At 38.7% G+C, this 25,157-nt stretch overlaps 2 protein-coding genes across 2 annotated transcripts in view; one reads left to right on the top strand and one right to left on the bottom strand.

The window, feature by feature from the left end:
- The window catches only part of DOK6 (docking protein 6), a 250,202-nt gene extending 237,604 nt beyond the window's left edge, over positions 1–12,598 (top strand). Inside the window, exon 8 of the mRNA XM_071456531.1 lies at positions 997–12,598. Within this exon, the coding sequence (XP_071312632.1) occupies positions 997–1,136 (140 nt within the window). The 3' untranslated portion in view covers positions 1,137–12,598. The remainder of the gene's footprint in view (positions 1–996) is intronic.
- A 470-nt stretch (positions 12,599–13,068) lies between these two features.
- Positions 13,069–25,157, bottom strand: part of LOC139587533 (uncharacterized) — a 29,252-nt gene continuing 17,163 nt past the window's right edge. Inside the window, 5 exon segments of the mRNA XM_071421966.1 lie at positions 13,069–13,494; positions 14,590–14,837; positions 15,986–16,102; positions 23,206–23,365; positions 23,367–23,542. Of these exon segments, the coding sequence (XP_071278067.1) occupies positions 13,069–13,494; positions 14,590–14,837; positions 15,986–16,102; positions 23,206–23,365; positions 23,367–23,542 (1,127 nt within the window).

The raw sequence follows: 25,157 nt of genomic DNA, 5'->3' as shown, positions 1-25,157 counted from the left end.
GAAACATGTCAGCATGATCTGAATTCTTTAGTATTTGAGTCTATACCATTGCAGCTATTCTTTAATATCTCTGTGGTTGGCATAAAAATATGATTCTGCATTCTTACAGGTAATAAGTGTATTAAGATAGTTTTTAACGCATTATGCAAAACCATTTTAAATCCAAATTCCAATATACATTTCCAAAAACAACAACAAAAAATAAAAATGCATGAAGATATGCATTTTGGAAGTTTTGGTTTTGTTACTTATTAAATTACAATTTTGAAAGGAAATATAAGTTAGGAAAACTATCAGGTTACAGTATTGGGTCATCAGGGTTACCTGAGTTTCATCACTGGCTTTTCACATGTGGTTTCCCATCTTACTGATTAAAGCAATGGTTATATGAGATTCACAAGGCCATCTGGAAAAGAGCACATCCTGGCACATCCTCATCCCAAACAGTATTCTGCCGTGTGCACCATATCCCACTGCCAGTTCCTTTTGGAATTACAGTGGTGCTGTGCTTACCTGACAAACTGGCATCATGTTCAAAGGACAGTAAGAAAATGAAGTGGGATTTGTGGAACTAATCCCTTTGAAACCCCTGGCATTACCTTCTTGGGAAGCGCTTCAGGTAAAAAAGATGTGCACTAGTTATTTGTGAGCCCTAACAGACAGACAGACAGAGAGACAGCCCTAAAAGACTTATTAAGTAGAAAATGCACAAATACGACACTGAAATTTTGAAAAGTAATTCTGACCCTAAATTATATCTGAGTTGGGTCTGGGGCCTTTTGCCTTGGCTGGGAATCTGTCAGCCACTTGTGCCCTTAGCCACAGGGCACAATACCCTCTTCTGCAGCCCCAAAAGGACCCAATGAAGCAACTCTGCTCTCCAGGCACCCTGGCACCGTGGGACAGTAGGAAGCTAATCTACTGGAGTCTGTGTCCGTGGTGAAAATCCTCAAAGCCCACTTACATCCTGTGTGTTCATGTCTCTCCCTGCTCCAGGTCACAACCTCGGCTCAGCGAAGGTGTCCCGGGCGCAGACATTTCCCAGCTACCCGTCAGAGCAGGGCGAGGAGCACCAGCAGCCGCTGTCGCTGGCCAGCAGCTACGCCTTCAGCTACGGCTCGGGGCTGGTGCAATGACAGCCGGGGGCTGGACATGGACAGCTGAGCCTGGAGCCTCCCGCCAGCACCGGGGAGCCGCTGGCCCCCTCTGCACCCACCATTTGCCGTGAAAACTGATGCCGACCAGCTCCAGCCGGGGCGCCGCCGATGCGGGAACCTGGAGAGGCGGCTTCCCCGAAGCAGAGGCTAAGTCTTTATTTATTTATTTTGCCGTTCCTTTTGTCGATATGTTCAGAAAGGAGGGGGTTGGGGGGTTGGGGGGAGGGAGGAAGGGGGACACGTCTGTGTTGTAAGAAAGTGGTGGAAACAAATGAAACTGTGTTGGTTGGTGTGAAGGTTTCTGCATGACCGGAGAAGGTCCCTTCTGGGGCTCCGTTGCAATGGCGCGTTTGACACTGGGGGCCTTCCTTCCCGCCCCCACCAGCAGGACAGCCTGTCTTCACCCACAACCTCTGTAGGTCCTTGCCACAGCCTACAATTCCCACTGGAGGCACTGAAATGTCACCTACTCAAGAGGTGGCATCAGTGCTGTGAGGGTCACCTCCAGATACGAGTGGGTTCACCCAGTGCCCTAGAGGGTGGTTGGGTGTTTTTTGAGCCAGGCACCAACAAATACTGGAGCAGCAGACTGATATATTTTGTTGGGAATTGGGTTTGGTGCATCAAGGTAAGGTTATTGCCTGGTCCAGCTCTAATCTTAAATTCCTGGGGCACAAATTCATCCCTTACACGTGCAATTTTCACCATGCCCCTAAGAGCTGTGAATATCCCTATCAGCAGCACAGTCTAGTCCTCAGAACTGCTGCAAAATCCTCTTTTTTTGCAAATTATTTAGGTAGCCATCCCTGCAAGCCTAACTTTAAAAAGTGGGAAAAATGTTCTTCAAACAGAAAAATGTGGGCCACTTGCCCCGCTGGCAACTGCCTGTGCCACGGCTGGGCCAGACATGGTAGAGCTGAGCTCTGGTCTTGTCTTTCTGGTCAGTGTTACTTTGATTTTCTGTGTTTTCTTCTCAGATTTCTGTTCTAGATGCACATTGTATCTTGTATGATCATGTGTCAAGCATTTGTTTACTCTCAAAAGGAGGATGAGTACCTCTCAATGGAGATTTTCTGTCTTTGGAAGACGTCTTTAAAAAACGAACTGTAGTAGATGTTTGTAATCAGTAATGAGGAAATAAGTTGGAAGGCATACCTGTAGGTGGGGAATGAATTTTATCTATCCTGAACATTTAGATTTTTGTAACTGTTATCAAATATTTATGTACTTCTCGTGATGCCCTGAAATGTTTGAAATTGTGAGGAGAAAAATTTGCCCTCTTGTATGATCTGAGGAGCCTTGTGTTCTGTTCCCAGTGTGAAACTATTGCCATGATTACCAGAGGGATTCAGTTCATTGGTTGTTTCTCAGGACAGGTTGAGGAAATGTATCAAGGAGGAGACACATAGACTCTTTTCCAATGAAACAATTGGTTTTATGTACTATAATTTAACGGAAAAAGTGCTGTTGGGTTGTTTTATATATGCACATTATATATATATATATATATGTATTAAAAGGTATGGAAGAAACTTCTGCTTTTGATTAAACATTTACTGATACAGTATGGTCAGCTTTTCTCCAACCATTTTCCTGGCTAAGAGACCTTGCAGACTTACAGCTTTCAGTGAACGGCTGCTGAATAAGAAAAGCTTTGCGATCCACTTGAATGAAAGAGTTCTACCCCACCAAAATCATCTTTATTTATTTTTTCTGTTTTTCCTGGTCTCATTCACTACCTCTTTTCCTTCTCACAGTGGGGCCATACTCAGGAATAGAATGGCTCCCTGCAGAGAGTATTTTGATGAGCTAAAACGTAAAACTGCTCTCCCACGCTGTCAGGGCACTGTACCTAGGGTGCTCTCAGAGCTGTACCCATCAAGGAAGCTTCATTCACACTTTCATTTAAGAAAAAGATTTAGTTGACATTTTGCTTAGGGAAAATTTCCAATTGGCAAACTTTAAAGGTGAAATTTGATACAAAACGATGATGATGTAATTTTGTTACTCAGTGCAGCTTTGCCAAATATTTGCCTTTTGGGGAAATGGTCAGTTATTTTTACTCATTTGCAACTGGGATTCTTCCACTTGCCCTAAAATTAAATATATTTTCTTTGAAACTCCTTAAATTAAGTTTTCAATATGTTCTACAGTTTTCAATGCTGTGTCCAAGTAACTTTCTTCCTCTGTGACTTAAATACGAGTCATTTAATAATTACATATTCTGCATAGCCCAAAAGTGGGGAAAAGGCAAATCAGCAGAATATGCTTTATAGTTCCAGGGTCCATATACTTTAATAACCTATCTAAATCCTCAACCTAGTACTTCAACTAGAAGTACTTCAACTAGTATTTCTATAAAAAGCATAAGATCTATATAATGTTCTTTTTGTTTCCTGGGGAGCAGTTGCTGTCTGTGGCTTTGTCTTCCTATGAAGTACCTGAGTATTGTCAAGTTAATGAAAATGTAGATGCTATTTTCAAAGAAAACACACCAAAAAAAGGAGGGAAGAGGGCATTATAGCAGTTTTGGCTATATATATATGGCCATATCTAGCAGTTTTACTAAATATTTTGCTTTCATTGCATAATGCAACCATCCTCTCAACTCATACATTTATAAAATACCTGTGAGGTCTCATACAATACACAGAAAATTGAACAAAGCTTCAGAACACAACCAATCTAGAGCAAATCTGACCTGTTGGGAACCTATTTCTTGTAGAGACCAAACACAAGCACACTAGAATTTGAAAATGAGGATGCAACGTTACAATGTACTGTAACACAGTCTAAGACAACTGGTAACCTGAAGCACAAAAGTATTCAGGAGCCAGTGGACGCTGCCATTAGTGCCACTCCAGAACAGCAGATGATACCACTGTAACATTGATGTATTCACACAGCTTCCACAAATGTTCCTCAGAAAAGCTCCATGAGAAGCAGGCAGACACTGTCACAGCAGTATGCCAGAAAATTCTGTTTTCACGGAGTTGCTTTAATTCCTGGCACATGCCTGTTGATAACCTAAGTGATGGCCACTGAGACTACTTTGTACAGCTCCTAGTGCTTCCTCCAGAAGGAAAACTCTCTTTTGGAACACATGGTAGAGCTGCCTGCCTAGAGACTACAGTGGCCTTTAAATAGACCCAGGGACCCCGTGGGACCCTGTTCCAGTCTCGGCTTTCCTCCTGTGCAAGGCACACAGACTACTCCTGACCCGAGAGTTGCTCTCTGTTTTCAGCTAATGAGCTGTTAAGGGATGGAGGGCAACAAAATGTCTTCAGTGGTAACCAGGTACAGCTGGTACAAATGGAATAGCATTAGTACATGATAAAATAAAACAAATAAAATAAAGCTTCTGCTTTTATTTCTGTTTCAGAGGATGTGATATGAATATATAATTGTAACTGTGATTTACATTTTTTTTGAAATCACCCTTTGATAACAATATATTCACCCCTATGAACCAATAACACATGGCATTACTAAATATAGTTGCTAATATATCTTTACTGTGAATATTATAGATTGATGCATGCTGGTACTTTTGATTTTGAAGTCAGTTGGTGCAGAAAAGGTGAAATTGAAAGAGACTGCTAATAAATCATCAAATGGTGCTAAGGAACTTGAATAGTCCCATTTTTTAAACAGCCACATGTCATTATTTATAGTTTAAACTGTCTGTGAGTACACTCCTTTGAAACAATTTCATCTGCCCATGTAAAAGAAAAAGGAGAATCTCTTGTAGCAGGGACTTTGCTGTTTTACTGAGTAAATATTCAGACATTACTTTTTGTGGCAGACAGGTGGTCACATGTATCAAGTTCTGTCCTTGGGAGGTTTTGATGTGTTTTTTTCTTTTTTGGTTCCACAAGAGCTACAAGTAAAACTTGAAAATGTATTGACAAACCAAAGGAGTGTGTCAAGATATTGACAACAGCTGCTCTCTTTTGTTTTGTCTAAAGTCTACCATGATATTTCAGGAAAAATACTTCATTCCACAACACACGTATAGAAATCCTGTTGGGATGCAGAAAACTATAATCAAGTTTTGTTCTAAGTTAATAAGACTTTGCTGGAAGAAGGGTTGAAATTGAGTGTCTGAGGGCAAAAGTGTTTTAAAGTGCTCTCTATAGCAATAATTTAAGTACAAAATACAGCCTTCAGGCACCCATTTATTTAGAAGCTGCTAAAGTGCAGGCAATCTGTGACGACCCTTACCTGCTTACGGCAAAGAGAAAAAAAGGTCAATCGTTAATCATATCTATGTACTGCATTTATCAGAAAAGGAATTAACTTCATGCTTGCTCAGCTTTCCAGTCTAAAAGGCAATACTATGAGGAGTAGGGTTTTTTGAGATATTTGATCTCTAGAACAGACAAATACCATCAGCCTGTAGCATATAAACCTCTACCCAGACTAGCTCACCAGCCACACGTGCTAGTTTTCATCTGGTAACCTAGAAACTGCAGGGTGGTTTTCCATTAGAAAATATAACTGTCTTGAATGGCCGTGCATTTTAGCATGAAATAAAGAATTATTTACAAAATGCTAAAAAGGAAGGAGTAATGAGTTCCAATTAATCTCTGCTTTAGTGTTTAATATCAGTGTATTTTGGCTCTTTTTTAAACCCACTGCAAAGGAGTAAGTGTGGCTTTTATCCACCCATGGAATGGAGTGAACAGTGGAAAAAGTGTGAAAAGCTGCTCTTTGATTACGAGAATAGATCCAATAGCACTGGAAAATTTCATTTTTCCGTACATCATTCAAATACTTGTGACTCTTTCCAAACACACTTATTACACAACAGGATATATTAGAATTTTACAGTTTTAACCATAGAGAACTGGTCAAAATGCCTGCCTGTGTTTTGTAAGTAGAAGATAATGACTGTGCAACACCACTGTAGTGACATAATTTTAAAATCAAAGGGCTGGATATATCAATTCTGCAGTTATAAAATCTTGTTCTACATGAAGGGTGTTGTATTATAAATAAATGCTTGATATTATAAATAAATGCTCTTCACTTTTTATTTTAGATAAAAGGTGAGGTAGATTGGAAACAAGGATAAGCTTATGGTGGAATGAAAAAAAACCTCAAAGAATATTGACTCCTTTGTTGTAACAAGAAGTTTATCTCCCTCTTCAGGTCGTTAAAAGACAGTAAAAGGTGATGGGTGAAGGTCCTGTGTTTTCAGCAATTATTAAATTGCATTGTGCTTAGAAACCTAAATATTAGTATCTGCTGGCTAAGTGGTGCTATTGAAGAAAATGGAAGTTTCACTTTGCAAAGATTTTTACAAGCTTATGCAGCTCGACAGATTTTTACAGACACATGTAAAACACACATGAAAGTAACTGAGGTTTAAGTATTATTAAATATAATTAAAGCATTTGACAATGTCCATATTCTTATAAATATTGCTAGCTGTAATGGAGACAATATTTCCTTTTAAACTGAATGCAAGCTCAGAAAGTAATAGGCTTCTTCTAATAGGAAAAAGTTAATCTTTTTAAACATCACATTTAAAGTCCCAAAGAATGAATTTCATTGGGGTTTTTTGTTGCTTTGATACAGAAATCTTCATGAGGTTCAACAGATTTACTACGTTCTCTTACAATCCTGAGATTGTCAAATGCATTAATATATTTTACAGTAGATTTTTTCCAGTGAGAATATTTGACATGAATGAAGTTAATTTTTAATCAGCTGACACATTGTTTTCAGTCTTTTTAAAAACTGTATGATAGCAAGTGAGAATGGAATAGAAAATAGCACAAAATTAATTGGCTGATTTGGCAATTCCATACCAGTAACCAAAATAAGGGTTTCAGTTAAACATTTATTCTCATCATTGCTCCAATACTTAAAACAGAATAAATTACATAAAATAAAATTTTCCTTGTGGATGTTAATTGTTGCATTTCCTGAGTTTCCATAGATGATGGGCTGTGGCAGGAGATATCCAGAACTGCTTTTTTGAAATTGTTCTGATTTGAGATGGTTGCATGGAAAAACAGAAAATACATGAAAAAAAATAGTGCTATGACTTCTTACCAAAGAATGATACATGCTAACTTTTTATTTCTTTGAAAATCATCACTATAAAAAGGTAGAGAAATTTATGAAAGGAAGTGAAGAATGGGGTAAGAAACCAACAAAAATACAACCAGATTCTGTAACCTCTAAAAAGATTAGGAGAAATTGGCAATCACTTAAGCACACAGCAGTGGGCCATGTTGAGCACAAAACACTTCCCCATGGTGTTCAACTTCTTCTTCTCCTTCATCAGGAGCTGGAAACGATGTGGTGTGCTCAGTCTGATTCACAGCTCTACATTACCTTCTTTACAAAGCATGATGGGCTCATTTTCCCTCGCCTGGCTGGAAGAACAGAGTACCAGTCTGCCTGACACCCATTATGCAATATAGAAAAACCAGTATTTTGCACAATGCACCACCAATGCTATCACACAGCTTTGTGGAACTCACTGCAGCCAGGTATTGTCAAAAGTAGAATTTAGAATATTTCACAGCTCATTGAGTTCTGGGTGATATCTTCCTTTATGATCCATAAAAATACATGCAGAGGTGCTCAACCTTTTTTCTTCTAATTTCAAAATGTTCTGACAGAGTTCTGTAGGAAGGTTCCTCCCATTCTAACATTGTTGGGTAAATTATAGACATTTCAAAGAAAATAATAAATGTCTGCTTAAGACAGTTTTATTTCAGAGGGAAAAAAAAGAGTAATAAAAGAGATTAATTTTAATACATGCAAATATTTCTAACATACATTCCTCTTTTCAAATACATATGTAGACATCAGCACAAACAAAGAAAAGTATTGAAGAAAAAAGAAAGATACTGTGCTTTTGTTTTTATCTTAGTATGATAAGCTATTGATCACTTAAATAATTTTATAAAATGTACTGGTTAATGCTACAAATTAATTATTTAGTGTAACAATCTAATTGAATAAACTGTTAAGACAGGTGTTAAATACCCTTTAGAGCCACTGAGATGCTTTTTTGTAAAATTACAAAGTTGTCTTTTTAAGTAAGCATAAGGTTAGAAGAAATGTGTCAGCCATGGCTAGTAATTCATATTAATTATTTTATCTAACTATACAGGCTAAAAATTTGGATAGTGTGGAAATAATCTTTTGAAATGTGTGTTAGATAGCTTTGTACATTTCCTTTGACATTTCTAGCTCAAACATTATCTCCTAAGTTATATGTAGGGATATATAAGACTATAGCACAGATAGTAAGGTAAATCTGCAGCTTTATAAATCAAGCCTTGTCAGGGCCAAGAAATGAGTCAGAGCAGTGGCACTAGTCGGTCCTGAGCCATGGTGGCAGCCTACCCCAGTAGTATCTGACACACAGCTGAGGCTATATCACAGTTCCTGAGACTCCCCTGATTGAAAGGAGATGTAGGCAAACTCATCACTCAATTATGCCATGGTTATCCAGATGCTTGTCCTCTTCTCATAACTCCCAATGCATTTTACTATTAGAAAAGAACAACATAAAAAAAAAGGTATGGACAAAAGCAGAGACAAGGACCCTCTTGGTAGAAGAGTGTCCTACCAAGGCCTGCAGGCTCTTCTTCATCCTAAAAATATGAGTTGTTTCTGTGCAGGAGCCCAGCTTCAGAGGGCAGGGGAGAGCGTGCTTACTTGTCTGATACAGGCCAGGAGAGAACTGGGAAGGGTCTCCCATTTCCTGAGTGATTTGGCAGGAAGGATGCTGGATGAGCCAGCATTTCAGGTGGCAGTGAAAAGCCTGGTCCAGTTTAGTGTTTGGAAGACTGTTGTGGGTCTCTAGCCTGGGGGTGGAACCATTTGCCTGAGATATCAAAGGAGCAGTGCTCACCCTGACACCACACCCCAGCAAGGCACAGATGTGAAGGTGTGCCTTGTGCTCTAGCCCAACAAGGCTCTCCAGGAATGTGTGTGTTTGGGAAATGTCTTTTGTGTTGCCTTCCTTACACCTTGAACAATACAGTCTGAGAGCTTGGCAAACAGCTTCTACTCCTGGGGTCTGCAGCCTAAAAGAACATTTTAGCACCTATCTTGCAGACAGACGGGCTGGTTTTGGAAATAACCTTTAGTGTCAGACTTACAAAGCTGTTCAGAGGATTAACTCCTATTGAGCATCTCAGCTTTGAAGGAAATTGCACTAGGGAGTACTCACGGAGGCAGAGTTTCAGCTTCTGTAAATAAATACCATTGATTTGGGCTTTCACAGAGCTCTGTAACTGAGCATATTTAAAGGAGCATGATGCACATAAGATTTAAAAGTAAATTTGAAAAACCAGAGTCTTGGTGCCCTGATATCTTTATGATTATAAAAATAATAATCATCATCCTTAAAAAAAAAACACACACCAAAAAGCACGCAAACAAAGAAACAAAACAAAACAAACAAAAACACCCCTAGAATTGAAACCAGTAGTGAGATCAATCCTCTGAATATTAAATCTTTCCTTTTTCTGAAGTAGGTTTCTTATTTGGAGCTCTCAGGAGTAAACTAGCAAATGCTGGTAGCAGCTATACTTCACCTGTTCTGCCTGCTGTGTTTCCTTGGTCCTCTCCTCCTGTCCCCTAGTCCTGGGATAAGACCTGGAGAGGAGGCAGGCGGTTAAGTTGCACAGTATAGTTAGAACAAGCTATTTCTGAGCATTCTCCAAAACATTTAGGTGCCTAACAGAGAAGGTGGGTGGGAATTTAGATCAGGTGGAGGTCATAAAGAAGGTTAATTGCTGAACTACCCTGCCAAAGGAGGGGGTGCCCAGCTTCTTGTGTTCCTTGGTGGGTCCAGCCCTTAGAACAGCCTGTTTCCTCACGGAATCATTTTTTTACCCCGAGACACACAGCCATGGGAGAGCAGAAGACTAGCAGAAGGAGCAGTGTCATGAACATATTACAGTCAGAGAAGTTCTTTCAGATAAAGGAATGTGTCTGAAATGAATGAAGAAAATAATAGGTTCTAACTTTCACCTTCTTTCGTATACTGTGAGTTTCTTTTTCGTCCTGTTGATTCAAACTCTGGTGACTGCCTTTCCTACATTCAGAAGTCTTTTTCAAAGAGATGTGAGTTTACACCCTTGAAAGACTTAGTTGTACTATTGATCATTGAATATTCCTTTGAACATTGAATTTAAACATTTCCCTTTTTGACCCAATGAAAAGATTATTTTTATTATTATGGAAAAGGTTTTACTTTTCTTTAATCTCATATATTCATTTTCAAATCACACAGATGGTAGTTACCCTAGAATACCCTTCAAGGTACTCAAAGCTCATTTTTTTAATGACAATATATTTTACAACATTTATTTCCTTTCAGCAAAGTTTCTAAGACCTTAAAAAACCCACAGAACTATTTTACAGTTTAGATGGTATGCTGAGCTGGTTACTATCCATGGTTGTGTCATTTTGCTTCATTGATTCTTTTTTCCTCCCTCTTAACTATTTGAGCAAGTGATACAGCTTGAAATAGCACAGTAACTGTTCAACATAAAATTTCCAAATTACAGTTGATGGAGTTTATTCAAAAGAATTTTTTAAAATTCCAAAAGGAAAGGACAAATCTATGGGAAATATTGAAACTAAGCAGCAATAAACAATGGTTTGTTTACACTGGAAAGTCTATTTACATAATCCAAATAACAAATATTGGGTCCCAACCTGCCAGACTCATAAAATATTTAAAGAGTTCTAATATTGCATTTCAAATTGAGCTTTTGGAAGTTTCTCTTTTGTGTAGCTTGCTAGTTTTTAAACCAATAAGAATATTGATAAGTTTGGGGTTGTTTTCTTTTTGGTTTTATCTTGTCACTTGTTCAGCTGCTGTTCACTGATATTACTATGGTACAAAAATGAAGCTGTTGTTTTGAGATTGTTTTTTGAAAAAAAAATAACATATTGTTCTTATTATGCTATGTGTGATGTGATTTTCCCTGTGGATTATCCTACTGGTAGAACTAATATGTTTACGGTATTTGAATTAAAACAGATTACATACCTGCAAAGGAGTGCACTATAGATTTTGTTTTGTCTTCAAATCTCAAAAATAAGCAATTATTTCAAAAAGACAAGCTGAAAATACCAAGAGAGAAAAGAAATAAGGGCAATACCACAAATAGTCAAAACAATCTGGTATTCCAGATATTTAACCTCAACCTCTCCCTTTTTTTTCCCCCTCAGTAAAGCAGGGATGTATTCTGATGGTCTCTAAAAGCAGTAAAACAATACCATCTTCTCAGCTTATGGATGTTTGTGTATCTCCAGTTTGTCTCTCCAAATGAGACCTTCTGTGTAATCAAGTCCATTACATTGTTATTTTGGCATTTTACTGTCAGGGGGACCATAAGAAATGACCCAATGCTACAAGATTTCATTTGTAAGGCTGTGCACAACTTAGAATTATCTGCTATGACATTTGATAACTCAGGAAATAAACCAACTTGTTAGTAGTACAGTTCTGTGTATCCTCATCAATTTCACATTCAAGCATTTGTATATCTGAAAACCTTCAGCAAGTGAAATTTAAAAAAACCAAACATCCATTGCAACGTGTCCTTGTTCAGGAGTACAGAAAACCAAAACAAGATGTTTTTAATGGTATATGACATTGTAAACAAGTTAAGTCTTCAGCATAAGTTGAAAGGGCATTTAGTTTAGGATTTTAGATTTTTAGCTGAAGTTTAGGATAACCACATGATGCTATTATTGCTCAGATAGTGAAGAGAAGCCTTGTGTCCATGTTATTCTCAGAAGAAACTAGGTTCCTATTTTCCTGTGCACGTGAAGAAAGCTTTCCACTGGAGAAGGCTGTGCAAAATGTGCTTTTCGCTGTCAGGCTGTGATGCTCTTCCTAGCCAGCCAAGCAGAACCAGTACCTGATTTGTAGGCAGGTTCATGATGCCTCTACCACTAAACCCTTTCAAAAAAAAAAAAACCCAAACAAAAACCCCAAATACCGTATCCAGCAACATTTTTACATATGCTTCAAGAGAAAAGTGGAATCAGGTATAGATGGGCCAGGCACACAGTTTGCAGTAAGCTGACATGATTATCAGCTGTCATGGTAACACCTTCATTTACTGGGATTCTGTCCTCAGTAATTCAGCAGATTTGTAAAAGGTCAAAAGATGCATAGATCCTAATTCTCAGGTCTGCCTTCTAGTTCTGTTTGTTTAAGGATTTATTTTTTTGTCTGTTTGTTCAATTTCTGTGTGATTTCTTTTGTAGGTTTCAGCAGAATATATACGTATGCACACATACAACCACATATGTATGTGTATTGTTTTGTAAATGTTCTCAGTCATGCTTTCTTCTGCTTTGCACCATTTACTCATATACCTTCCATGTTCTCATTTATTTTTTGCGCAACTAAACCTTATAATAAATTATTAAATATAACCTGACAGTGACAGAGTCTTCCTGTTTTGTTTTCTTCTGGGCACGGGGGGGGAATGAAGGGGGTGAAGGAGTTGGGGAGGAAAGCAGGGGCTACACTTCAATTGCATCCCCAAAAGGAAAACACTGAAATTGCTGTGGTGAGTGGCAAGAAGCCTGTAAAACCACAAAGCTGTCAGATACCAAGCTGCTGTTCATACTTTTAAATCTAGGTTCAAGGAGCCCTGATACATTTGCTTTTGTCAGCTGAATAGCACTGTTTGCCCGGCAGCAAAATAACACCTCCTGTGTGGAAAATCATGGGTATTTATTATTCCATAGAGCTCTCAATCTGAGATGCAAAAACCATGAACATAGACAACATCAAACACATTTTCTTTCTCACCCTGTCACATAGGCTTCTCATACACATAGATTTCTCAGGCCAAATTAACTTTATGTAAACATATGCAGCTCCATTCTGCATATTAGAGCTGTTCTAAAATTGATCCTTAAGAGTCCACCTACTAGGAAAAAGTGTTTCTATTGCAGAAGGACAAATAGTCTCTAATCCTGCATATGAATTAAGGGATAGGGTAACTCTGCAGGCTGCAATACAACACCAGCACAGCCGGGGTCTCGTCACTGTCCTGCCAAAGCAGCTCAGGCCATACCAGCACAGCCAGTTTGACCTTCCACATCTCGCCAGCACAGAGAAAATAAAGTCTATTCTGTAAATAAAAGGCCTGTGCTTTGATTGCTTCATTCTTAAGAAAGAACTTAATGATCTTTTCTTATGTTTGTGTGAGACGTTTCTGCAGTTGACATAAATCTCCTCTGTCTGCCTGAGTGATGATTCTTCTCCTCTTCTTTCTCTGCTCTGTATGCCATGAAAATTGGATCTTCCATAACTGTTAGAAGGAGGCTAGAAGAACATTAAAAGGAAGAAAAAGAAAAGAAAAAAAAAAGAAAAAAAAAAGTTGAAGGACTTTTCTCAAAGCAGCTACTGCTTTGAAGAAGCAGAAAAATTTTTCTTCAGATGCTGATTTATTATTCAGAAGTATGAAACCATCAATAAAAATGGGGTTTTGTCTTCTTGTTTTCTGTGAATACATTTCAGATCCAAGTCACATAAAAAAAAGAAGTTGCAGCTTGAATATGCTTCCCAGCTCTCTCACATCTGGCCCCTGATAAAGCACCAGTAAATGCTCCCTTCCCCTCACACACACTTCCCAAGTACTGATGCAGTCTCTCCTATACCCATCTTAAAAGATGAATTATTCTGAAGCTATTGACTATGCTAAGAATTAGTCATTTCATTAAGACAACTGAATTTTACAGTGCCTGCGTAAACTGATATGGAGGAAAGTTGGTTTCTGAAGCAAAAGACTGGTCCCTAACCCTGGTCACTCTAGGAAGAGCTTCATCCCAGTACAAACAGTGACCCAACAGTCAGAATGAGAGAAATCTGCTTTATCAGGACACATTGACAGTGACATTGACAGTGGAGCTTGTCACTGGATCATACAGGAGTGAGATCTGAGAGGAGATAGGTGGAAAGGCAGAGTCTCACATCCACTGTGAAAATGGGGTCTCACATCCACCGTGAAACACTCACTTCCCTAAACACACCCCTGATTAAGGGTGTGAAGGGACAAGACAGAAGCAGTGAAATTTCCACTTCTAAACTTCAGGGCCTGAATAGGATTATTAAGGAAAAAAAAATACTCAGTGTTCCAAAACATAGACTGCTACAATACACACACAAAAAAAAGGAGATATACTGAAACATCTATCCTAAAGAATTGTAGTGAAGCAGAACTGGAAAAAACAGATAAGACAAAGAGCATCATACAATATGATTTTTTGCCTTAGTTTTACAAATGATGACTTGAGGAAAAAAACAAAGACACAACTAATAAAAAGGCTATTGTTGTGTTGTGTTGGTATGTTCTGTTCCCCCATGTTTTGTGATGGTTCTGCCCTGGTTCTCCCTCCCCTCCCTGCTACTGTCACTTACCCCAGTTCCTCCCCGGTTTCCCTGAAGACCAGTGTGTGTTTTTCCAAACCCCGCCCCGGTGCCCTGCCAGTCACTCTCTGCCACCACCTTTTTCTCCGGAAACTTCTGTGGAGGGCCTGGAGTGCCAGGAGCTGAAGCGGCGAGGCAGGAGAGGAGAAGGGTCGGCCTTCTCGAGTGTCCCGGCAAGCTGGCCGGCACCACTTGCAGCCCGGGGGGCACTGTCCCACTCTCGGTCTTTGGGACTGCGCCTAAGGAGGGCTGTCAAACCAAAAGAGGTAATTTGTTAATAACATAGACCCGAGTAGTCTCTAAGTGTAGCTGTAAAGCATTAAGGGTTATTCATCAAAAAAATAATAAATGGTAGTAATCATATTTTAAAATCGTCAGTTTTTCCTGTCTGTATAGTTTAAGATTAGACTGTAAGATTCAGGGGATATGAAGACTAGACACAGAAGAGAAAGAGGTTAATAAATATACAGGGCAAACCATGAGAAAGCTTCATCTCAACAGGTGACCTTACCCAGATCTGAGTAGAGTACAAAACTTTTGATAAAGTGTCTGTGATTCTCCTCTTCTTTCTGAAGACATACATTTAGTCAGAAACATAGTGGAGGAAACTGCACCGTACATGATAGTATAGTCTAAAATACCTAATTCTAGTATAATGCTGATATTGCTGACTTTCCCATTGAAACCAATAAATACAATAAAAATCCAGGTAGACTTGCAAACTGCAACATGCACGAGATTAGCCCTGTATCATAAAAGCCTGAAAACACCCTTTGGTTTGGGGAAACCCTAATATGTTGCCTGAAATTCCAGCTACATCCTACATTGTGGTAGCAGAAGGAATACATTTTCTGCTCACTACTTTTTTCCTTTGGAAGAAGAGAAATTCTTGATCAGACCACCAGAGATATTTGGCAGGGAATACAGCAAACTTACATAATGGTTTAAACCATTAATTTGGATCCAGCTGTGAATCTGGAACATTAAATCAGAGGACAAAAAATGTTAGAAGATTTAGAAAACTTGAAGATATCACCTGTCCTCTGTGCACAAAATAGGCATAGCAATGCCTAACTTGATGTTCCTGACAAATCACCCTTAACATGCTGTTTCAGCTAATACCACAGTAAGCATTTAGCTGACAAGGGAACTTGAGTATGCCATTTGTTTCCCCAGTGTGAAAAAAGGGGGAAAAAAAACCAGTAAATGTTACTTTTTCACAGGCTGTAGAAGTGATAGGTTTTTTCAAGTTTAAAATATTGGTGAAAAAATTAAATTTTTTACGTATACCTTTTTTTTTTTTTTGGTTCTGAGGGGGATAGTAGGATGAGCTGTTAACACATCCATCCTTACCTGCTTCAGTATATTATGCAAATCGATTTGTTACTCATTTTTTTGTGATAAGCAGTGGTGGTGCAGAAGATCAGTAAGAAATCTAACACTAAAACAGCAGCAGAAATCCTTTCAGCTAGGTAGGTAATAAACCATTTGTGATCCCAAGCTGCTAAAATATGATTTCAATAAATAGAATTGGTAATTTGTAAAAATATAAATCAGCATGAACTTTTTGTTACAAACTAAGCTGAAAAATCAATGATTATATAAAGACATTATTCCATGACAGCTCATGTCAATATTCAGACTTTACAGCAATTTCCTCATTTCTAAAAAGCCTTTGTTATGCTGAAGCAGCTCTTAACAAAGTTGTGACTCGGATGACCAAAGGTGAGTGAACACAGCACAGTGATATGAAAAAAAAATAGCTATACTTTGAATAATCCTTTTCTATCTCCTTCCCTCCCCAGTGAGAAAGCAGTTCATACATAAATTACTCAATATATGGTTAATGAAAGTTCTCAGTCTACTTAAGAGAATCTTCTTGGCTAACAGAAAGCTGTGAGGAGTGGCTGACACCCCAGAGGGTTGTCTGAAAGCTGCCCTACAGAAGGACCCCAGTGGGTTGGAGAGATGGGCACAGAACTGTCTGGAATTCAATGAGGGCAAATGCAGGGTCCTGGAGAGAAATAGCTCAACACGCCAGTACAGGCTGGGGCTGATGTTCTGGAAAGCAACTCTGCAGAGAAGGATGTGGCGGTCTTGGTGGACAACAAGCTGTCCATGAGCCAGAAATGTGATCTTTTGGCCGAGAAGGCCAATGGGATCCTGGGGTGCATTGGGAAGAACATTCCAGCAGGTGAAGGGAGGTGATCCTGCCCCTCTACTCAGCCCTAGTGAGGCCACATTTGGAGTGCTGTGTCCAGCTCTGGACTCCTCAATGCAAAAGAGACATGAAGCTCATGGTGTGGGTCCAGCACAGGGCAACAAAGGAGATCTAGGGGCTGGAGAATCCCTTTTATGAGGAAAGGCTGGGGAAGCTGGGCCTGTTCAGCCTCGAGAAGGGATGACTGAGAGGGGACATCATCAATGTCATGGCATCACAGAATCAGCTAGGTTGGGAAAAACCTTTGAGATCATCAAGTCCAACCTGTAAGTCCGTAGGTATCTGAAGGGAGGGTGCCAAGAAAATTAACGAATCCAGGCTTTTCTCAGTGGTGTTAAACAATAGAACAAGAGGCAATGGGCAGAAACTTATGCACAGAAAGATCCCCCTGAATGTGAGGAAGAACTTCTTTACTGTGTGAGTGCCCAAGCACTGGGACAGATTGCTCAGGGAGGCTGTGGACGTTTCCTCACTGGAGATATTCACAGTGCTGTGCCATGTGATCCAGGATGACCCTCCATGAGTGGGGAGGTTGAACCAGTTGACCACTGTGGTTTCTTCCAACCTGACCCTGTGGTTCTGTGATTGTAAAGGCTCTGTCCCATAGGAGACACCAAACAATCATTCAGTATTTACATGCGCAGCGAGTTATTTTTCAGAGTATCAAGAAGATCATCTCAATGCTCAAGAGATTTTCTGTTCAGTACTGCACACAATGGTATCAGTTATTTTCTGCTCTAATTAAAAAAAAAAATCTGTTTTTAACAAAAAAATTTCACAGAATTTTCTCCTGTTATCATCCACCTTTTTTTAATCACCTAGTATCAATGACAGATATCAGGAAACCTGCCCCATTTGTTCTAGCCTAAGTAAAAAGGCTTTCTTTGAAAACTGCAACCTAGGCAGGAAAAGTTAAAGTTATAGTAACTTTGCTTGAAATGCATTGATTTCTTTGGAATGGAGTCATATCTTCAAATGAAACTAAATAACAACCTGTAATAACTAAAGGTAGAGACAGACAAGAAAATGGCTTCGAGGTATAAGCCGATTTATTCTTATAGTGCTCAAGTCTGTGGTGAGGTAATACTTATTTTTTAGGTGAAAAGCATTGGAGAAAAGAACAGAGGTAATATTATCAAAGTCACACAGGTAATCCACAGCTCAAGCTCTCAGCTATTCACTGGTGAATGGGAGCTAAATTCTGTCTTCAGGTGTACTCTCTCTTTAATGTTCTCCTTACTCTACGATGAAACCACAGCTGCCCCGAAGTGTTTCCATTGGGGTAGACAAGTTATGTGCTTAGTTCACAGGCAAAGGAAAGCAATCAGTGTCACTAATGACAGTAATCCCAGCCAACCAACTGCTGAGCTGTCACCAGATGGCTTTCCTCTCCGGGATCAAAAAGGTTCACATCTTCTTATCTGGCTGTCCTGAATTCCACATGAGACTTGCTCAGGCATGCCTCTTTAGTATTAATGTGTTCATTGAAAAGGATAACAAAAAATACTGATTACAGAAGAGTCTTATCCTTGAATCCAATGCTATTTTACTGGAAAGAACAAAGAAAGAAAATTCTCTCAGAAGTTTACGCTAGTGAAGGTATGTGACACTGTTAGAGAAGGCTGCCTGATAACACAAACCAAGACCTTTTGTCTTATAACCATGTATGAAATCACTCTACTGCAGAATGTTTTCAGCTCATGAGTACTTGAACTGACAGGATGGTTCATACACCTACCTCCAAATTCAGGAAAAATTATAATGTCTTTTTTGACCAGCTGTTATACTACCTACCAGAGAAAGCTGCTGTCTGTGCCAGGGAGTACTTACAGTAAATCAAACAAACCCCATCCTATAAGTAACAAGGGAAAAAAAAATTAAATATTTTATTTGATTGTCATCAAGGATGGGTGACTCTGGATACAGTTGTGGATTTCAGCAGCATGCCCACCCTTCAGTTTAACTGCTCCAGACTTTTAATTTTTTTTCTGAAGTTTCACCTTCAGTTTTATCAGGTTACGGTTATAATCTCTGAGTTAATGAGTTTGAGAGCTGAGATTATCCACTGTCAATTAAATCTGGATGAGAAAAATCACTAGATTATTTTTCTTTTAACTAACAACAACTGAAAGCCCATGTGCCTTTTCTCATTTGAAGTGAGCAAAACCTCCCTTAGGCATTTGTTTTCTTTAACTACACAAAACCTTTTGTAATTACTGACTTTAACATCCCAGTCAAGATTTTGCAGAAACATGTCAGAGGCTTGTCATGTGTCTCTTTAGTTCTTATGTTCTCAACAAAGGTGTTATGCTGACAGGAGGTTATTAAGTATATTTTCAGCATCAGTACAATTTCTGTCAAGTATTAGTATTTCCCTGCAAGTTTGGGAAATTTTTTTGCAGGACACATTTCAACCTTCAGTGTACTAACTTTGGTTTTGGAGGAGGAAGCACTGATGGGCCAGAGAGTTGTCTTCGCAAGAGATTTGAACTGCTCTGTCAAGACCTTCATGTATTTTGTCACGTGCCTTGCTGGACTGGCATGTATGATATCCTAACTGGGTATCACTGAAATAGTTTACCCCACTGCTGAAAGGCAGAAATCCAGCACGAATGCATCCGAGCCCAGGGAATGGTGGTTGGTTGTGTGGAGACCCACAGAGATGGTTTGATACCTCGTATTCATGTTCAATGACTTCATGAAGGAAGAAGGAAGATAATTTCACTCCTATCCTGGTTCTCTTCACCCCTTAGTTCAGTTCTTATTTTCTGTCTGTGTCCCGTGGCCCAGAAGCCCTGCTGTCTCCTTCCAGCTCTCAAGGAATGTATGGTAAACCCCAGTGACGGTACAAGTACTTCCCTGCTTTTCATCTGGATGCTAATGAAGATTATCCTACTGTATTCATCCAGGCTGTAATCTCACCCTGAGCACTATGTGCAGTTCTGAGCCTCATAAATTTAGAAGTAGGTGGAGGTATTTGAATGTGTCCAGAGGAGGGCAACAAAGCTAGGGAAAGGACTAGTACAACCTGTAATGTAACCCCCTAAACATGCATGTAAATACAACCACTAACCCATTTTTCAGATCTAGTGGGACCACACAAAAACACCTTTCTGTTTTACTTTGCCCAAGAGAACTTGCTACTCTGTTTTCTGCTAAGTGAGAAAAAATTTATTAAATCTCTGAAAACATCTGTGTTTTTAGGAGGGAATAAGTACTTCTCTTTCAGCCCTGCTAATTTTTCATTCTTTTCATATGACATGTCCCATTCTTTCCCAATCATCTACCAAAACAATATGTGGATTGCAAGTCTCCTTCCTTTTTTTCAAAGACTGTCTCAAAGGAAAAAGCGTGGTAAGAAAAGCACGAAAAATGGGTTCAGATGTGGAAATGTGGAATCTGGTATCGTGACTGATCTCCAAATTGAAAGACTTTTTAGAAGGAGAGTTATGGTGAAGAACACATCAGAAATTAATCCAAAATCTCTTGAACACATTGTATAAATATGTAATATTTGGCTGTTTCTGTAAGAGTCATCCAACAAGAACTACACTATTTTACAAATACACTGCTTTAAATGTTCCAGGTTTTGAGGTCAAAAAATATATGCAGAAGTCCAATTTAACCTGTAAATTCCTGTTTTCTGGAAAACAACAGTCACAATATTTAGTGGGATAGAGTGGATAAACTTAGTGATACTGAATTAATCTCATGGTTTAATTTTTGCTAGCATTCAAAAACATTAAATGCAGCTTGCTGACTTTTACTGATACAACTACAAGAAATGTTTTCATGATGGACTTGAATATCTATTCCTTCTTCTCTCCCTTTTTTCTTAACAAGAATTCCATGCTGTTTTCTTTGTAAAAATTCATTCACCTCTAGACAAGAAGCATACTGCTTCTTTCTACCATACCACCTCTCAGAATCAGCAGTTTTTGGACTGCCAGCTCTTCTGAAAATAATCCTGTGCTCTTAATACAGCCTTTCACCTAAGATTCCTGCTCTTCAAAAGTTCTTGAGCTCCTCTCAGCAACAGCTTAAAAAAAAAAAAAAAAAAAGAGGGGTTCTTATCTTTTTTCTTACTCTCTCAACCTAAAACCTAAACAGCAGCTCTCCTGCTCTCCTCCCACCTTCTAGACTCAGTACTTCAAAATAACTCTGGAACTGCATAAGGCGAGAAGAATCACTTCACCCATGCAGAATCACACCAACAGGCTTAAAGCGTTGGAAGAGTTTGGTAGAAAATCCGAGCTGGAGCGTGGCTTAGCTGTAATGCTAAGCCAAAGAAAATGGCATGACTGAGCTGGTAGAACATACACAAAAAAAAAAAAAATTGTGCAGCGAGTTTCTGGCAGCAGTTTGTTTATTCTAGCCACAACTGTTGGATCAAGCAGAGTAAGTCACTCATGAGTTTGTGAGAGTCTTCACTGTCTGTGCCACCGGGTGCAGTGGGAGCTCATGCCTGACCTGCTGTTTCTCTCCATTTACTGTTTTTTCCATATCACATCAAAAATATTGATTGTATCTTATGAAAAAGTTCCAAACGTTGAAGAGAAAAAATAGTAAATCCTTGATATTTCACTTTCTTTGAAATTAATGAAGACTTAACAAACTGCACTTAATAATAGAGGGTGAAGGCTTAAAAGGGATACAATGAAGTGTTTTCTGAATCATATTGTACTTCATATTCTTCAATGTTTTCATATTCTTTTCTTCAATAAACAGCCACAACTATGCTACTGTTGCTAGGAATAAAATCAGAAACTGAAGTTGTTTCAAGAGCAAAAGAAGCATGGAAACTAAACTTTCTACTTTTGGAGAAGAATTATTTTGTATAGGTACAACTGATCATTCTGAAGGTTACTGTATTTTTTGCAACTATATGTTTTCATTTTGGTGTTAGGAGTGCTGCACTTAGGAGTAAGAAGGAAATACTTATATTGTTCCACAAATAAGACATGCTTGATTATATCAATATAGTCAAAGTACTGAAATTTGAATGTTTAAAATCATTAGAGGTGAGGACTTTTTGTCCTGTTTTCTGTATTTTTATCACATTCTGCTCATTTCCATGGATTTTTGTGTCAAGTATTCAAAGTAAAGCAGGTCATCATGGGTTTTTTTTCCAAGCATATTCTCCTCTTCTCAATTAACCATATCAGAATTTAAACTGGAGTTTTTTTCTGGAGTTTTAGACCATGCCACAGCACTGCCAAACACTCATGTATCACCAGGAACAAGGATAGAGCAATAAAAGCTGGACCAAATGCTGCAGCAGAAGAAGGTCTGGGGTGGTGTGAGGATTAGATCTTCAAAATGCATTCTATTTCTATAGAGAAGAAGCAAAACCAAGTCTTCTTTTTTTCTGGATGGGGAGGGAGGGTCATAACAAAAAATAGAAGTAAAGGTGGAATTAAACCCACAGTTGGAGAAATTTCAAGAGTCTCTGTCTTGGGACATGTAGGTCCCATTAAAAGCAAGGTGTGACAATAGTAACAGCAAAACCTAGAGAGCTTCTCAGCTCTCCATGAGGAAACCCCTTACCTGAAAAAGGTGGAGCCCAGTTTACAAATTTCTACACGACAAATACAACTATGAGTATGGTCTTTGCCTTTTTTGGAGGACAGGTCTCATCCTCAAGACCCTGCAGTATAATGTGCTGATGGGGAATTCTCCTTGAGCCTTCTCTGGGAGAATGCCCACCTCTTCCTGCAAGCTCAGGCTCCCCTTCAAAAGCATCTTCTTCTTCTAAGACATATGAGAAGCAGCTGAAGGAACTGGGGTTGTTTAGCCTGGAGAAAAGAAGGATCAGAGGAGACCTTATCACTCTCTACAATCACCTGAAAAGGCTGTAGCCAGGTGGGGGTTGGTCTCTTTTCTCAGGCATCCATTGACAGGACAAGAGACTCCCTGAAGCTTCACCAGGGAATGTTTTGGTTGGACACCAGAAAAAGGTGGTCAGGCATTGAAACAGTCTGCCCAGGCAGGCAATGAAGCCACTGTCCCTGGAAGTGTTCAAGAAACAATGGGAATGATTTAGTTCACAAGATGGTGCCCAGTCAAAGTTTGGGCTTGATGATCCTGGAGGTCTTTTCCAGTCTGAATAATTCCATGAGTCTGTTCTATTCTGTGATTGTTAGTATCAAACCAGTTTCTCACAAACAGGTCTAAAGTCCTGCAATGAGATCAGACAAGCTTAAACCCAGCTTATTTTTGAGAAAAGATTTATCGTTAACTTTGCTATCTTTTACATGCTGCTAATTGGAATGTGGTATTCAAATAAATCCTCACTTGTTACTGAGGAATTATTTTATTTGTTTAAAAGTGCTAATGCCTCAGAAGGTCCTATTTTGAAAACATTTACCATTTTCTCCTGTATTTACCAGCCACAGTAAAATTCATCATATAGTTTTTGTTTCTCCCAGCAGCTACACAGAAGTATATCACAAAGTCAGAGGCTGTAATGTATTGAAAGATAATCCTGGAGTTTTCCTGATCAGAGCAATCCACTGGTGTACATTCTTTGAAATCTAAACCAAAAAAAGCCTTGCTTTCCTGATGAGTTGCACAGAATGACAAAATCTACCCAATCTGCTTTAATCCTTTCCCACACCGCTCGCTTCACTGAATCTCCAATTTTATCAGTGCAAGTAAAGGCAACATTTCCTCCTGGCTTGGTAAACATGGGATTATTTTGTTTCTCACACACTTCAAAAGCAGCTGTTGAAAAACACAAAACCCAGCAAAAACCTGCTTATAATTAATTCAAGGGAAGTTTAGTATCCACAATTCCATTACAGCAAACATTAATGAAATTGACTTACTGCAGAATGATATTGAAATAATTTGAAATGCTGGAAAATATAATTTTTACTTATCTATGACTTTATTTTTGTGCACGTTTAGACAAAACAGTCTTTATGGAACTCTGAGTCTGTGATGACATGGCAAGAAGTCTATTTCTGTAAACTTTGAGCACATGAATGTTCTGTTAACAGTTTCAGCAAATATTCAGCAGCATAAATCATGGGGCCAATCTAATTAAACTTGGCGTAATCTTGTTCTTCTTTCACACTAGTTATAATAAGAAAAAGGTTTGATGTGACCCTCAGGACATGCTTTAGTAAGTTATGTTAAAAGACATTCCAACCTAAGAGCTGCAATTCTCCCATTCACAAAACTCATATCACCTAAATTAAAAAAAACCAAAAACTTATCTATTCATACACTCTACTTGGGAAAAATCTGTATGGTCTGCCTGCCTGTCTGTGGTATGAAACAAGACTTCCAGAAAAATTCAAGACTTCAACCACACAGAAACGTTAGATATATCTTAAATAATTTTGAATAAAATCCCTTTGAGTTATTGTTTTTATTAATATAATTTACTGGTTTCCACTTAAGAAAGTAAATATTTAAAAGTCTGCCATAGAAAGATTGTCAGTTTCTCTGACATTCAGAGCCACTTGATTTCTAAAGTCAGCTTTGTAATGCCTGTATCCCATCATCTAGGATGAGCACTGTCACCTTGCTGAAGACTTTAATGTTGGAAAAGACTAATGATCACTCTGTTTTTCTTACACCATAAAAGGATCAATCTTTCAAGTTCTTCAATGAGATTTTTTAAATTAGATGTTTTTAAGTAAAAAGTCACTGCAATATATTTTTAATGTGTTTTTCTCTCTGCGTGGCAACAACTGGAAGGTAAGTAGGCTACCTAGGAATAAGTGATTCCTGTAGACAGGATGGAGACTCCATTGTGGGAACTGTAGCTTCAGAGAGCCTCTCAGTCTCTGTGAAACAGAGAGTGAAAAAGTCTAGCCTGCAATTTTTTATCAATGGAATACAGCACAGAAAAATTACATTCCCTGTGCCTTTGGAGACCTGAAATATGATTAAAATGTTGAAATGTAGAAAGACAAAAGGAACACTGTCTAATGAGTTTACCTAAAATAATTAATGAAGAACTTGAAAATCCATGTAGACTGCAATCAAGGAGATTGAAAGTTAATGACAGCCAAGGACAGAAGAGAGATAAATTCACTAAACCAAACAGAAGGTACAACACAGTGAAGCTAATTAACTCTTTACACAGCTTGCCAAAGACAGCTAAATCTCTATTACTGAAGTTGACTGCAAAGGCTGGATAATCATTTAAATTATCATGAAAATTCCAGCAAGAATTTACTCTTGAAAGTCTAAGTATTATTAGACTGAATGACTGCTATGATGGGACTCTACACTTATAAAATAAGTTCCTTAAAGTGCATTCCCTCAAAATTTACTACATTAAATTGGGTTAAATTTTTTTTTATATACCTTGCAGATACAGATC

The sequence above is a fragment of the Agelaius tricolor genome, unplaced genomic scaffold, assembly GCF_023055355.1.
Source record: "Agelaius tricolor isolate 1412-34295 unplaced genomic scaffold, bAgeTri1.0.p SCAF_2, whole genome shotgun sequence".
Lineage (NCBI taxonomy): Eukaryota > Metazoa > Chordata > Aves > Passeriformes > Icteridae > Agelaius > Agelaius tricolor.
The sequence above is the reverse complement of the archived record's forward strand: the minus strand, read 5'-3'. Positions and strand labels throughout refer to the sequence as shown.